This window comes from Lynx canadensis, chromosome F1, assembly GCF_007474595.2.
Source record: "Lynx canadensis isolate LIC74 chromosome F1, mLynCan4.pri.v2, whole genome shotgun sequence".
NCBI classification, from domain to species: Eukaryota; Metazoa; Chordata; class Mammalia; order Carnivora; family Felidae; genus Lynx; species Lynx canadensis.
The window spans coordinates 106980-124086 of NC_044319.2; the positions used below are offsets into that span (position 1 = coordinate 106980).

General features: G+C 38.7%; 1 protein-coding gene and 2 pseudogenes across 1 annotated transcript in view; 1 reads left to right on the top strand and 2 right to left on the bottom strand.

Annotated features, from left to right (window-relative positions):
* LOC115505017 (ankyrin repeat domain-containing protein 26-like) overlaps positions 1-17107 on the top strand; it is a 56215-nt gene that overhangs the window by 5804 nt on the left and 33304 nt on the right. Inside the window, exons 2-5 of the mRNA XM_032591863.1 lie at positions 432-598; positions 5836-6006; positions 8006-8039; positions 8619-8754. Coding sequence (XP_032447754.1) covers positions 432-598; positions 5836-6006; positions 8006-8039; positions 8619-8754 — 508 coding nt within the window. The remainder of the gene's footprint in view (positions 1-431; positions 599-5835; positions 6007-8005; positions 8040-8618; positions 8755-17107) is intronic.
* Positions 9861-10508, bottom strand: LOC115505019 (annotated as a pseudogene).
* LOC115505020 lies at positions 12046-15554 on the bottom strand (annotated as a pseudogene).

Sequence of the window (17107 nt, forward strand, 5' to 3'; positions counted from 1 at the left end):
AGCTCCGTGCAGAAAGAGGAAAGCTCCCTGTTTTTGTTACTGGAGGACCTCCATGTCCCATGTTTTAAATCTGGCTGTTGTGTAAAACCCAGGTGGTAAGGATAGAAAAGGATACATTTTGTCTTTTGTCTTTTTATTTCTTTGTATCTCTTGGTCAGATGGGGTGGGGGTGGGTGGGGAATTCTCGGTAGCAAAGTGTGGATATGAATAAGAGTACAAAATTAAGAAAGCCCTTTTAGAAATATTGGTAACTTCTGCTTTTTTTAATTTCAACAGAAATGAAGCAGAGTTTATAAAAATTACAGTTACTTGTAATGATAAAGTAAACAGAAAATATTTTCCTCCTTTGAAATTATGACAAACTAAGTGTCAGCTGATAAAATGAATGAAAAAAACTTCTTTTTATTGACTAAAGTAACAATTACCTTTAGTATCAAGTTCCATTAAAGGTTGAAGAAAAAAAGAAGCACAGAGGAAGTGACATGGAAGTATCAGAAAACATACATGATGCTGCGGCTGCTGGATTAATTCCACAAAGACAGAATGGGAAAACTGATAACCATCAATTGCCTTTTGGAGAAAAAAAAGATTCTGATAGGTAAGCCTATAGCAGTATTTAAATAGTAGGTCATTGTTATTTTCCTATGCAACAAACTTTTCTAGTTTGAGCTAATGTTCACGATGAACAAATTTCGTATTTTTCGTGGAGATATTTCATCCTACGTGCTAATGAGAAAAATGTAAATACCAACGAGATACCATTTTTTGCAGTCATAGTATTTTATTGAAATAAATAAATATTTATTTTTGTGGTCATAAATATTTTATTGAAAAAATAATCAAAGTTAGGAAATGTGAGGAAAATGACATTCTTAGACACTGTGGCTGGATGAAATTGGTAACTCCTTTTGGAAAGGTGATTTAACGGCGTGTTTCAAAATTTCAAATATGTCGGGGCACCTGGGTGGCTCAGTTGGTTAAGCGTCCAACTTCGGCTCAGGTCATGATCTTGCACTTCACGAGCTTGAGCCTTGTGTCAGGCTCTGTGCTAACAGCTCAGAGCCTGGAGCCTGCTTCAGGTTCTGTGTCTCCCTCTCTCTCTGCCCCTCCCCTGCTTGTGCTCTGTCTCTGTCACTGTCAAAAATAAATAGTATAACATGAGAAAAATATGTCAGGTAGGTCATCCCTTTATTCCAATGGGTTCATTGCCAGGACTGGGTCCGTCTGAAATACGGAGCTTTTATCCTGTGTTTTCTTCTACGAGTATTACGATTTAAGATTTTATATAGAAGTCTTTATTTGAGTTTGGGTTGACTTTTGTGAGTGGTGTAAGGTAGAGGCACAGTTTTATTCTTTTGCATGTTAATATCCAGTTTTCTCAGCATCATGTATTGACGAGATTACCTTTTCTCTTTTGAGTATTCTTGGGTCTCTTAACAAAGAGACTTTATGCATGGGTTTTTAGTTGACTTTATGCATGGGTTTATTTCTGGGTTCTTGATTCTGTTTCATTCATCTTTGTGTTTGTTTTTGTGCAACTTCATACGGTTTTTATTACCATAACTTTGTAATAGTTTGACACCAGCAAGTGTGATGCTTCCAGCTTTGTTCTTCTTTCTTAGGATTGCTTTGGCTATTTGGGGTCTTTCTTGTTCCTTACACATTTGAGGAATGCTTTTCCTATTTCTGTGAAAAAGGTCATTGGAATTTTGACAAGGATTGCATTGACTCTGTAGGTCGTTTCAGGTAATGTGGATATTTAATGATACTAATTTTTCAAATCCATAAACAACGGGGTATCTTCCCATTTGTTTGTGTCTCTGCTGTTTCTTTTACCAATGTCTTGTAGTTTTTACTGTACCTATCTTTCAGAAAGTCCTTGATTAAATTTATTCCAAAGTATTTTGTTCTTTTTGATGCTTTGGGGAAGGGGATTTTTTCCTTATATTTCTTTTTCAGCTATTTCATTGTTATTGTTTAGAAATGCAACTGATCTCTTGATGCTGATTTTGTAATTTTGTTTTACTAAATATAATCTATTGTCAAATTCGTTTCCATACAACACCCAGTGCTCATCCCAACAGGTGCCCTTCTCAATGCCCATCACCCACTTTCCCCTCTCCCCCACCTCCTATCAACCCTTAGTTTATTCTCAGTGTTTACGGGTCTCTTATTGTTTGCCTCCCTCCCTCTCTGTAACTTTTTTCCCCCCGCCCCCCCTCCCATGGTCTCCTGTCAAGTTTCTCAGGATCCACATATAAGTGAAAACATATGGTATCTGTCTTTCTCTGCCTGACTTATTTCACTTCGCATACTACCCTCCAGTTCCATCCACGTTGTTGCAAACGGTCAGATTTCACTCTTTCTCATTGCCAAGTAGTATTCCACTGTATATATAAACCACATCTTCTTTCTCCGTTCGTCGGGTGATGGACATTTAGGCTCTTTCCATAATTTGGCGATTGTTGAAAGTGCTGCTGTAAAATTGGGGTACATGTGCCCCTATGCATCAGCACTCCTGTATCCCTTGGGTAAATTCCCAGCAGTGCTATTGCTGGGTCATAGGGTTGTTCTATTTTTAATTATTTGAGGAACCTCCACGCTGTTTTTCAGAGTGGCTGCACCAGTTTGCATTCCCACCAACAGTGCAAGAGGGTTCCCGTTTCTCCACATCCTCGCCCGCATCTGTAGTCTCCTGATTTGTTCATTTTAGCCACTCTTACCAGCATGAGGTGGTATCTCAGTGTGGTTTTGATTTGTATTTCGCTGATGAGGAATGACGTTGAGCATCTTTCCATGTGTCTGTTGTCCATTTGGATGTCTTCTTTGGAAAAGTGTTTATTCATGCCTTCTGCCCATTTCTTCCCTGGATTATTTGTTTTGTGGGTGTAGAGTTTGGTGAGTTCTTTACAGGTTCTGGATATTAGCCCTTCCTTTATCCGATATGTCATTTGCAAATATCTTCTCCCATTCTGTCGGTTGCCTTTTGGTTTTGTTGATTGATTCCTTTGCAGTGCAGAAGCTTTTTATCTTGATTAAGTCCCAGTAGTTCACTTTTGCTTTTAATTCCCTTGCCTTTGGAGATGTGTCAAGTAAGAAATTGCTGCGGTGGAGGTCAAAGAGGTTTTTTTTCCTGCTTTCTCCTCTAGGGTTTTGATGGTTTCCTGTCTTACATTCAGGTCCTTCATCCATTTTGAGTTTATTTGTGTGTATGGTGTAAGAAAGTCGTCTAGTTTCATTCTTCTGCATGTTGCTGTCCAGTTCTCCCAGAAGAAAGAGTCTGCCTTTTTTTTTTTTTCCATTGGATACTCTTTCCTGCTTTGTCAGTGCTTAGTTGGCCATACATTTGTGGGTTCACCTCTGGGGTTTCTATTCTATTCCATTGGTCTGTGTGTCTGTTTTTGTGCCAATACCATACTGTCTTGATGATCACAGCTTTGTAGTAGAGGCTAAAGAGACAGAGTGTGAACAGGGGAGGGGTAGAGAGAGAGAGACAGAGAGAGAGAGAGAATCCAAAGCAGGCTCCAGGCTCTGAACTGTCAGCACAGAGCCCAATAGGGGGCTTGAACCACAAACCACAAGATCATGGCCTTAGCCGAAGTCAGAAGCTTAACTGACTGAGCCACCCAGGCACCCCTGCATCTTTATGTTGATTTTGTATCCTTCATCCTTGGAACAGCTTTTTGGTGGTATCTTCAGGATTTTCTATATATAAGAACATATCATCTGCAAACAAAGACAGTTTTATTTCTTCTTTTCTGATTTGGATGCCTTTTATTTCCTTTTCTTGCCTGACTGCTTTGGCTAGGACTTCCTCTATCCTGTTGAATAGGAGTGGTCAAGTGGGCAACTTTGCCTTGTTCTTGAACTTAGAGTAAAAGCTTTCAGTTTTTTACCACTGCATATGATGTTGGCTATGGGCTTATCATATTGGACTTCATTATGTCCAGGTGTGATAATTCAGTACCCACTTTGTTGAGAGTTTTTAATCCTGAAAAGATGTTGAATTTTGTCAAATGCTTTTTCCTCACATGCTGGGATGATGATATGATTTTTTTTTATCCTGTTAATGCGGTGTATCAAATGTATTTATTTGATTTGACTTCTGAAGGATAATTTTGCTGAGTAAAGTATTCTTGATTGGTAGTCTTTTTTCTCTTAGCACTTTGAATATGTAATCCCACTGCCTCCTGGAATGTAAGGTTTCTGCTGAGAAATTGCTAATAGCCTTATGAGGGTTCACTTGTAGTCACATAGTCTTTCCTCACTCTTTTTCATTCTTTTTACTTTGTTCTCTGCTGACTGGATAATTTGATAGTTCCTGTCTTTCAATTCACATTTTTATTTTTTGCTTAATCCATTTCCTGTCAGTGATCACTCTTGCTTTTTTCATCTCCTTCATTATACTCTTCAGCTCCAGGATTTTTGTTTAGTTAGCTTTTACTATTTCCAGCTCTTTGTTAAGCTTCTCATTTTATTCATAGAGTGTTTTTCTGATTTTATTGAATTGGCTTTTTGTGTTTTTCTTGTAACTCACTGAGTTTCCTTAAAACTGCTATTTTTGAATTCTCTTTTGAATAAATTACAGATCTCCATGTGTTTCCGATTGATTACTGGAAGATTATTGTGATCCTTTGATGGTATCATATTTCCTTGATATTTTATATTCTTTGCAGTTTTGCATTGCTGTCTTTGCATTTGAAGTAGCAGTCACCTCCTCCAGTCTTTAATGACTACCTCTTCAGTGTGTCCACACCTGATTTTTTTGCTCCAGTGGTATGCTGGAAATTCTCTGCAGGACACCTGGTTTTCCAAAAAGGCTCTCTCATCCGCGGGTGATTATCCTAGACAGTGTTTTCTAGGGAGGGACTCCCAGATGTGGCTGAGAGGGAGGGGCTGGAGGCACTTTATGGGCTATTGCTAGGTCCACAGATTAGACTGTAGTATGTATGCCTGTTACCTGATGCACGGGTAGGCAAGACTTTTCCTCGGTCCCTCGGAATATGGTGCTAGATTCCCACAGCTCCCGCAAAGGTAGTTTTGCCCTTGGTTGGATAAGATGCCAGTTTGTTGTAGGTGGGGAGACGCAATGAGGCACATCTTATTCAGCTATGATACTGATATCGCTCTGACATATGGGTATTTTAAAAGTAGTTTTTCCCCTAAGATATTTCCCTGATTTCTTCTTTCATGTTATATGGACCTCATGCTACTTTAAAACTTTGTTGAAATTAAGAGTTCTTATATTTCAAAGCAAAGCCAAAAATAGAGCACACATCTAGTTATTACTCCCATGTCTAAGAGTCACTGCCTTTAGGAAATGAACTCTAACTTTTTAGTGTAACCTTCAAGGTTCTTCAGAATTTCTTTCCTGACTGATCTCTTACTACTTGCTTCCATGTATTTTATGTTTTTTTTTCCAAGTTCCTATAAGCTTATAGTTTTTCCTTTCAAGGCACCTAGATGCCATCTGTGTAATCTTTGTGCTCACATTCTAATCTCTAAGAAAATGGTTTTCTCCCGTTTCTTTCCCTGGTGACCTCTGCTGTTTATTTTCCCTCTTCAGTAAAGCCTTTCTCGTCCTCACTTACAGCTTTTCACATGTCAATTCTTACAAATCACATTGTATTCTAATTGTATATTTACCTGTGTTTGAAGCAACAGATGAGTATTTCCTTGTGTATGGTTGGTACTTCAGCACTGTTCTCTGAATTAATCAAATTAAGTCAGATGGGTAAAATTCAGAACTTGATGAAAATTGTCTTTTTATTCTTTATCAGTAAAATTATTAGAAAACATTGGCTTTTTATGGCTTTTTAATGCTTTTTCTTTAAGGAGGGAACCTGGTTTACATATGAAGAAGTTAAAGAAAGGTGAAAATGAAAAAGGGACATCAAAAGGATCTGTGATCACACCAGTGTTGCAGAAGGCAGATTCCCTAACTGGTGGTCCACTACAAAAGAATGATGGCAGCCATTTCAGTGAAAAGGATCAGCATGAAAGCAGGTAAAATCTATAAATTCCTTATGTGCCTGTGAAGGAATTTTAGCAGTGATTACCTTTTGTGGAAATAAAATGCTGTAGTGTAGGTAGGTCCAAGCTAAGGCAAGAAATACTCAACATATCAAACACACTGCTTGAAAAGTTGTGATGAGGGTAAGTGACTTTGTCAAGGAGCAGTTTCAGTAGTCACCATGGAAGCATGGAAGGTGAGTAAGTGTAAACAACTCCTTAGAGCATTTTAATTGGGAAAGGTAGTAGAGAAATGGATGATAACTGAAAAAGAATGTGAATTGCAAAGGCATTTTCTTTCTCTTTTTATTTTAAGATGGGAGCTTTTAGAGTATGTATGCTGTTGGAAATGATCAATAGAGATAGACATGGTTAGTTAATTTAATTTTGTTTGCGTTTCCAAACATTAGGAAGTTTGTTGATTGTATTACATTATCTTTTAAAGATTATAGTAATTGTCTTTAGTACCCTTATTCATGTGATTTTGTGAAAGAAGTTGGTTTATTCTGAATTGGTTCCACAATGGGGTATTCTCATACAATTGAATGTGCAGATTTAAAAATATATATGTATGTATGCAAGTATATATATATATATATATATATACATATACATATACATATACATATACATATATATGGCTGCATAAGTTCTATATGTATATATAAGTATATGTGTATAAGTTCTATATGTATATATTTGTATACACACACACACACACACACACACACACACACACCCTTATCATAAATGTATGCAAGCACTGAGGCCATTCTGAATAAAACTAATCCTTCCTTGATGCTTTTAGATATCCAGTGCCTTTGATAATATCACAAATAGCTATGATTTTGTTAGGGACTTTAAAGTTTCTGGTTCTGTTAAGTTAATATTATTTAGGTTCTGGGGAAAGGGGAAGATTTTGTTTATTTACAATTGGAAAAGAAACTAGTAATCCATAACAGATTATTCCTTTTGGACTAGAGAGCTCTAAATTACCAAAAGCATGCTTCCAGTACCAACAGTGCCATTGACACAGATTGTATGCTCAATAAGTATGTGTTGAATGTGGGAATAAACAGTGGAATGAATGAATGAATGAATGAATGCATGCATGCATGCCTGTTAAGGAACTTCTCTAGAAGAAGCAAATCTTTAGTTTATTGAAAGTAGATTTCCCATCTTGCCAAGTATAAAGTCTCTTAAAAAATGTGTAAGATTCAGAAATTGTTATGTATCACTATAGCTAGAAATCGAATCATAATATAGATTCATTTGCTGTCATATTAGTTAGAAACACTGGAGTATTACTTTAACCACATAGTATAAAACACATGCTTTGAAGGCACATTCCTGGGTTTGAATTCAGGGTCTGTTCTTGGCCAGCGACTAGGGCTTCTTGGGCAAGTCACTTCGACTTTCTGTGCCTCATTTTCTTCCTGTGTAAAATACCTAATATAATAACCTACTTCATAGGATTGTTGTGGGGCTTCAAATACCTTGAAGACATGTAAAGTGCTCATAGTAATGCCTAGAGAGTAGTTGCATAGTGAGTCTTCAACACGTTAATATCATGATTGTTAAAAAGGGGTTCTTTCATATAGGGAGTTAACTTGCACTTTCCAAGTAGGTTTTAGTGCCAGTAAAAGCTTATTTTTAGTAAAATGACAACAACACAAACAATGGTATCATTCCTATCAAATAATGCAAGTAGCATTAGGATTTTCCTTTGCTTTTGTTAGTTTTTACCTAACGTTAGTACTTTGTTGTGCTTGCTTCAGCAGCACATATACTAGAACTGGATACACCTAATCCTTTGTTAATATTAGCAGTAGTATGTTTTCTATGTTGTTTAATGTTACTCTGTTGTTTAATCCCCTTTGTGGAAAATTAGTTTCAAATGCAGAGATTTTATATCAGAAACAATAGGTTTAGATATGCTTTGTATTTTAAGTATTTAATATTTGCCTGAAAAGAATTGTTGGGTTTTTTTCAGACCTGCAAAGAAAATTTCTAAGAAAAAGAACAAGGTAAGCAAAAGAGACAATGTAATTTTATTTTATTTATTATTTATTTTATTTTTATTTTATTATATCATTTTGATACATATTTGTTAGGAATATTGTTCAGTGGCAAAAAATTACTTTATGGAAGATGTAGTGAAAAAATAGAAAATGTTCCTTTGTTGTAGAGTCATTTGCTGTGAAAAAGTTACTTAGAAATACTAGCTATGGATAACAGTGTCTTTTTGATAAAAATCTGTTCTTTTAAAAAGTCTCTGTGGTTTCGCTTTTAAATGTTCATTCACTTATTTTTAAAATGTATTTTGAGAGAGAGCACGCACAAGTGGGGGAGGGGTCGAGGGAGAGGGGGAGAGAGAATCCCAAGCAGGCTCCATGCTGTCATTGTGGAGGTCAACGTGGGACTCAAACTCAGGAACCCTGAGGTCATGACCTGAGCCAAAATGGAGTCGGATGCTCAACCGACTGAGCCACTCAGGTGCCCCTGTTTTTGCTTTTATAAAAAGATGGCTATTTATCACTTCTCTACACCTAGTATATTTTATAAATATTTGGGGGACATTTTGAAATGGTATTATTCATTGGTAGGTCAAAAAGCAAATTACCTCTATGGATGACCTTGTCGACTTCATTCAGTCATCTGAAACAGCTTCAGAGCATTGTGAGTTGCCTTACTCTAAGAATTTCATGTTGCTGATTGAACAACTTGGCATGGATTGTAAAGGTAGGAAGTCTTTTTACGTATATTGCTGTAGTAATATGTGCACACCTTGCCTACTACTGCACCATAGAGCACTGCTGTATTATAGAGCTGCTCATCTCAGAAATATGGTTTATATTAAAATAAAAGGAGCACTATTGTATCCTCTCAGCCAAAGAGTCATCATTTCTACTGTACCTTTCTTAGTGGGAATGGCACATCTAATGTGTTTGTTAACTCTGCTTCTCTTCTGTGCCTTCACCCAGGTCAGGTCATTATTTTTCTCCTAGATGACTGAAATAACCTCAGGACTGTTTTCCCTGCCGTTCTACCTCCCAGGACCTTGGTCTACACTGCAACCATAATTAGTATATGTTTTAAAAAATGTGTCTTTCATCATGGTACCCCTTGCTTAAAACGTAGCTATTACTTCTCATTGCTATTAGGTTGAAGGCCACAGTCCTCTGGCTTCATCTTGTATGGTTTTACATCCTTCTTTCCGTCTGTGTCTTATCCACTGTTTTAGACGTTCTTCCTGTGAAAGAGCTTTTTGTTTCCCACAGCTTTAGTTAGGTAAACTGCACATATATGAAGTGTGTCATTTGATAGTTTTGACATATGTTTACACGTATGAAACGATAACCATAATCCAGACAATTAACATATTCATCACCCTTAAAAATCTCATGTCCCTTTATATTCCCTTATTATGAAGCTGCCAAATTGTTTTCTAAAGGAGTTGTACGGTTTTCCATTCCCACCAGCAGTCTGTGAGAGCACCAATTCCTACATACATATTCATGAACACTTAGTATTGTCAGCTTTTTAAATCCTAGCCATTCGGATGGATATTTAGTATGTACCTCATTATGGTTTCAATATACATTTCCCTAATAACGGATGATGGTGAGCATATTTTCATGTGCTTGTTTGCCATCTGTGTATCTTCTTTGAATTGTCCAAGTCTTTGGTTGTTTTAAAAATTTGTTTGTTTTCCTAGTTGTTGAGTTTTCAGAATTCTTTGTATATTCTAGACACAGTTCCTTCTTTGTTTTCTTTTTTTTGTGGTTTTTGTTGTTGTTGTTGTTGTTTCCACTGAAGCATTTTATTTGCACATATGTATTACATCCCTAGAAAAAGAATCCCAGGATTTCTCCTTCTGTGTGTTTTCATCTTCCTTCTTCATGGTCCATGACTGTAGCTGAGGTGGTCAGTAGAATGAAACCAAACTGAGCAGATTATTCTGCCATTTTTCTAGATCTTTGCATTGTCCATCAATTCTGGGGCCAGTCACTCCATGCTTGCTTAACCTGCCTGTGAGTTTCACAACAATTTTCCCAACTCTGTGATCATCAATGATTTTAAATTCACCAGTGTAACCATGCTTCATCATCACAGTTAGAAAGTGGACAATGTCTTTGGAGCATGGCCTAGTAAGAACCTGGAGTGTGCTTCTCTCTTCAGTATTGTTATGCTTTGGGGAGCATCTGCCACGACATTCACATGCATCATGATGGTGGCACAGAAAGATGGTGGAAAGAGCTAGATACAGTTCCTTTCTCACTTCTCTTTTTTTTTTTTTGCAAGGTTTTTCTTCTCCCACTCTGTGACTTTTCCTTCTCTCAACAGTGTTTTTGAAGAGCAGTTTTTCTTTTTGGTGAAGTCCAGTTTACACATTCGTTTGTTCTTGTATGATTGTTGCTTTTGGTTTTCATATCTAAGAAATATTTGCATAGCACAAGGTCACAAAGCTTTTATCTCATGCTTTCTTTTAGAAGTTTTATAGTTTTAGGTCTTGCATTTAGATCTATGACCCATTTTATATTCTTTTTTATTTGTGATACAGAGTATGGATACAAGTTCATTCTTTTGCATATGGATATCTAGTTGTTCCAGCACCATTTATTGAAAAGGCTGTGTTTTCTCCACTTTATGCCATTGTTCCTTTGTCATAATCAGTTGGCCACATATGTGTGGGTTTAAGTATGGGCTCTATTCTGTCTCATTGATCTCTTTGTCCATCTTTGTACCAATATTATGCTGTTTTAATCACTGCCAGTTTATAAGGATTTTTGAAATCAGGTAGTGTTTGTCGTCTTGCTGTGTTCTTTTCAGTGTTCTTCCGCTACTCTGGATCCTTTGCATTTCCACGTGAATTTTAGAATCAGTTTGTCTGTTTCTTAAACAAACAAACAAACAAAAACCAACTCTGGTGGTCTTCTGGAATTTAAGTTTAGATTATGTTGAATCTACAGATTTATTTGGGGAGAATTGACTTCTTGACAATATTGAATCTTTTAACCCCTGAACAGAGTATATCTCTCCCTTGATATAGGCCTTTTAAAATTTTCTCAGTAATATTTTGTAGTGTTTAATGTATAGGTCTTTCTGTCTTTTATGATATTAACTGTGATTGTTTTTTATTTTCAGTGCAGTTGTAAATAATATATCTTAAATTTAATTTTTTTTTTTAATGTTTACTCTTGAGAGAGAGACAGAGCATGAGTTGGGGAGGGGCGGAGAGAGAGGTAGACAGAATCTGAAGCAGGCTCCAGGCTCCAAGCTATCAGTACAGAGCCCGAAGTGGGGGTTGAACTCACAATCCAGAGATCAAGAGTCACAAGCTTTACCCACTGAGCCAGCCAGGCACCCCTTATTCTTGATTGAGCTTTGATAATTTCTGTCTTTCATGGGATCTACCCACTGCATCTGAGTTGTCAAATTAATTATATAAAGTTCATAATATTACTTTGTTCCTTTTTTAGTATCTGTGAATCTCCAGTAATGTTACATTTACTAATTTCTGATATATTGTTAATACTTCCCTTGTTTCTCTTCATTTTGGGATCAGTCTTGGTAGAAATTTATCCTTTTTTTCACCTCCGGAAAGCATTTGGTTTCATTGATTATTCTCTATCGTTTTTCTGCTTTCTTTCATGTGATTTTTGTCTTTGAGTTTTATTAGTTCCTTTCTTCTGCTTGGTTTGGGTTTAATTTGTTTTCGTTTTCTAGTTTCAAAAGGTGGAACCCAATGTCATAGATTTCAGACCTTTCTTCTTCCTTATCCTCTTCATCCTCTTCTTCTTTTTCCTCTCCTTCTTCCTCCTCTCCTTCTTCCTTCTCCCCCCTCCTCCTCCTCCTCCTCTTCTTCTCTTCTTCTTCTTCATCATCTTCTTCTCCCTTTCCCTCTCCATCTCCCTCTCCTCCTTCCCTCCTCTTCCTCCTTCCTCTTCCTCCTCTGTCCTCTTCCTCCTCCTCTTTCCTCCTCCTCCCCTTCCTCCTCCTCCTCCTCTCCTGCTGCTGCTGCTGCTTCTTCTCCTTCTAGATGCTGTAGAAATCTATTGGCATTATTTTACCAAAATTTTTCTCAACTGTGAAAAATTAAAATCAGTTCTTCAACCTTTAGAAAGAAAAAAGAAGAAAATCTCTTCACTATAATACACCATGAAAATAAGGTATCTGCTTGCCACATTGTGTGTGTGTGTGTGTGTGTGTGTGTGTGTGTGTGTGGTTTTTTTAATTACACTATGGCCACAATCCATTTCACACAATTTTTCAGACAGGTAAATAAATACCAAATTATTTCCTTTCAGGCCAGCCACAAAACTTTAAGGAATAGACCCTAGACATGTATGTACTTGACAGAGCAGGCTCCTGGTTGAGCCAGGCAGTTTTAGTATCATTTCCAGGGGTCAGCAATCTATGGCCCATGGACTGAATGTGGCTTGGCTTGTTTGTGTATGGCCCTGAGGTAAGAAAAGTTTTAGATTTTGTAAAGGGTTGTACACAAAGCAAAAACAAAGTACTATGTGACAAAAGTATATGGTCTACAAAGGTTAAAATATTTACAGTTTGGCCTTTTACAGAAAAAGCTTGCAGACCCTTCATTTATACCAATGTTGTACAGAATTCAGACGGTGCAATTACAATTCCGAGATAATGTTCCTTTAGTGTGACCCAGAATGTAGCAACATCCTACAAAGATGTTCCTCTGATGTCATGGGTTAGAATTCCTTTTCTCTTTTTTCTTCATCTTCACATCATTAAACTTCATCCTCATCTCTCTCTCCATGAGTGTGGAGATTTTTCAATTTTTCATTTAGTAAGACAGCGATTGCTTTTGCATCTCTGGCATCTATTTGCTCTCCCCAAATGTTTCTCTTTGCTTTTTCATAGGGATAACATTTAACAGTCGGATAGGCTCTGATGCCAGCTTTCTGGCATGTCTGAGCCTAAGCCTGACAGTCTATTTTTCCAGCTTTCGCTTTTCCTTTCATCGTCTTAGCCAAGAGCTTAAACTCTGGAGCAAAATTTTGGCAAGGTCCACACCAAGGAGCATAGAATTCAATCACCCGGTGATTTTTCCCTTGTATAACTTTTTCATCGAAAGTCTGAGTCATTAGATTTGTGGATGCTTGAGGTCGAAATCCCGGACCCCAAATCTCTCTTCTAGCCATTGTAACTGTGATACTGAAAAGCTTTATTTGGTTTTGTGGGGGGAAATCTTATCTCAGGGTATCTCTGAACATTTTCTTGGGCACAAAAAGAATGATACTTTTGGCAGTCTATACTGCCCACAGTAACTGTCCAGTTAGTGTCCGGGCCATTCTTTTCCATTCTGGCATTAGGACTTGACATGGATGACACCATGGGAGTAGAAGTCAACCATCCAGACTTCATCATGGTTTCTTTGTTTAGCTAGTTCATTGAAAGTGGTGGGTGTCAGGGAGGTCGCTGAAGGTTCCTAAGATCCTCTATGAATTCCAAGATCTGTTCAGCAGAGTGATGTCCTTCTTATTCATGAACCTTAAATTGGTTGAATACCACTGTTGTTGTTGGATCCGCCTGAATGTTATACGTGTTACAGGGTCTCTCGTGAACCGTACCATCTAGTGTACCAAACTTAAGCTGACCACGCAGATGCTTTGATGCTTTTTGTAACTCTGGCAATAAAGCTTGACATGGTGGACACCATGGCACAAACAAATCAACAAGCCACGGTTCCTGTCATCGGCGGGAACATTTTGAGGTCCAAGTGTGGCAACATGAGAATTACCACTTTCTTTGGCAAAGGCTAGTATATCATATAGAATCTTCTTTCCATGATGAATTTCATATTCTTTGGTTCCTTGTCCTTTAAATACTGCTAGACATGGCTGAAATACAGAGAGATTACTACAGATGTCTGGTGCAGAGGGACAGTCAGCCTTGCCAACTTGAATATGTTCACTTTTGAGTAGAGTTTTTAGTTCCCTCAACTCAGGATCATTTGGATTTTCATGTTTTCCGAAACTAAACGATAAGAGCCATAGATGATGAGCCAATCGATCCGTTAGTGTATTTGCCAAAAGTAGCTCAAAATCTGGAAGACTATGCATGATTTCCAAATATATTTCTCGAGCATCCAATGAATTAAGGAACAAAACGCTGCTTTTCTCTCTGGTATTTAATGGGGCGCCAGAGGAAAATAGGCAGTAGTACTTGTGATAATATCCAGACTTTTACAAAGTTTGTCCTGGGTGGCACAGTCCATCCATCCTACATTAACCAGACCATCCAACATGCCCCTGAGCCTGAGTCGTGTCTATGAAGTTAAACAATCTCCTCCTTTGCAACAAAAAGTGATCAGCTGGCCAATACCAGCAGCAAAAGCAGTTTCTATGGAGTGAACACAATTTCCTGTCCATAATTCCATCACTGGGTTTCTAACGTGCTGCATGGCGAAACTCACCAAACTTTCCTTTGATCTGTCCCTGTGATATTTCACCGTGGCCGTTCCAGACCTAAAAAGGAAGAGGCTGGGAGATCCGTTGACTCCTTTCATTCGGCAAAGCATTCTATCATCACCACAGTTAACAGCACCAATTCAAAGTAATCCATCTACTTCTTTAACACAGTCTCTCCATGTGGGAGCTAATTCATGGCAGTGTGAACATCCTGGGGAGTAAAAGTTCACAAACCACAGTTCTCCACAATGAACAGCAGCATCCACTTCTCTTCTATTCAATGTCATGCTTTCAAGATCATCATCATAAACACCAAAATCATAACGATCATAATCCCAGCTTTCATACGGGCCACCTTCTGGATCATCTGCAAGTCCCTTCTCTCCGTATTTGTCATACTTTTCCCACAGATCGTCATCTTTGAGTACTTCATATGCTCTATTTATTTTTGAAAATCACTCTGTACGTTAGGATTATTCATTTGGTTGGTAGGTTGGTTGGTTGGTTATTTATTTATGTATTTATTTAGTGTTTATTTACTATTGAGAGAGACAGAGACGGAATGCAAGTGGGTTAGGGGCAGAGAGAGTGGGAGACACAGAATCCAAAGCAGGCCCCTGGCTCCGAGCCATCAGCACAGAGCCCAACGCGGGGCTCTAACCCACGACCTGTGAGATCATGACCCGAGCGAGCGGAAGTTGGACGCTCAACTGACTGAGCCACCCAGGCACCCCTGGGTTATTCGTTTTTTTTTGTTTGTTTGTTTGTTTTTTGTTTTTTGTTTTTTTTTTTTATCAGGATGTAGCTTCAATGCCAACTTCGTGAAAGCTTGTCTTATCTCTCTACTGTTTGCAGTGCTGGATACTCCAAGTAAACTGTAAAAATCCTGATCTGTGCCCACTGAAATGGCCATATACACTATTAGGAAACAGAATGACCCTTTTCCGGTCCCGGAGGTAGTCATTTTCGTTGAAGCAGACTCCCATTCTTTCTCTTATACAAGTTCTGATGGAAGTGAACATTCAGATATACAGCTGGTTCCAACTGAGAGAATATGCAGATTTGAGAACTTGTATTCGTGTTACTCCAAGAGCGAATCAAGCATCATGAAATTTTCTCCCAAAATGTCAATCTGTGTAGGCTCAGTAATCTCCACTTCCTCAGATCACAAAAGATATCAAAATACTTTCAGGAATCTAACCTTCTTAACATTCTGTTTCTCCTTTCTTCCTTGAATCCTCAATGTCTAAATCTTCTCCTTACCTGCGAATGGTCTCTGGCTCATTTCCAACTCCTTGTCATGCAACCAAAACATACGTTTGTAAAGTATAGCGGTGGAGAGTAACAAATACTCAGACTAAAATAAGCAACCAGAGGAAAATCGAGAACACATTGTCCAATACCACCATGGGACAAGTGGTTCTCCTAGGGGTCCTTCTCAGCGTGGGTGTGGTGGACTTGATCTGCGCCAAGCTTCAGGGCCAGGTGGAAACTGCCGGTAAACGCAATAGGAAGGATTTCTGGCTGCCATCAGCCCAGAATAGGATGTGGGGAGAGGGGAAGGATGGGGACATCCCATGAAAGAGACTGCTGGCATATGAAGTCTCCGGCAAGACTAGGGTGAAAAGAGCCTGAGTAACTGAGGCTTAAGTGAGAGAAAGGGTCGCAAGAAGCTGGGAAGCGAAGTCGGAAGAAGGGTGATGATGTAGGTAGTGAGAAAAAGATGGGGAGCTAGAACACAAAACCCATGGCAGGGGCGGAGAGGAAGGGAGGGGAGACAGGTGCAGAGGCATTGGGCTCTCCCTTCCAGAAGGACCATGCCTCTGCCACCGCCGCCGCCTCCCGCTCCAGCAGAACCCGGGGCCCGACCCATGCCCACCTCAGTCTAGGGGGGTCTCCTCCTACAGCTACTCCCCCACCTTCAATTCCCGGCATTGGCGGACCCCGCCCCCACCCACCCAAGTGCCTGCTGTGCGCTGTGAACAAAGCACCTGCTCTCCAGCCACTGCCAGGGTGGGGCGGGGCAGGGCAGGGTGCCTTGGGAAGCTGGGGGAGGAGCCACAAAGGCAGCAAGGAGCACCGCACTTCCCTCTTCCTTTTTAATGTATACATTCAGTGCTATCAGTCTTCATGTGAGTGCTACTAAAGCAGGACTCTACAAATTCTACTATGTTTTCATTTTCATTCAGTTCAGAATCCTTTCTAATTTTTTTTTTCTTTTTTCATTACTTCTTTGACCCAGGGGATATTTCGATGTGTTCTGTAGTTCACAAATAGTTGAGTATTTTCCAGAGATATTTTTGTGCTTGATTTCTGATTTGATTGCTTTGTGGTCAGGGAACACACTATTATGACTTCAGGCCTCTTGACTTCTTCCTTTTATTAAGATTTATTTTTGACCCAGAACATAGTCTTTTTTGGTAAGTGTTCCATAGATCCTTGAGAAGAATAGTGGCGGCCAAGTCTACTATGCCCTTGCTGATGTTGAGCGTGTTGAAATATCAGACTATAATTGTGAATTTGCCTCTTTCTCTTTTCAGTTCTATCAATTTTTGCTTCATGTACTTTGAAGCTATTAACAGATACATGAACATTTAAGATTGCTCTTAATTGACCCTTTTATGATTATATAATGACCTGTTGTTTATTGC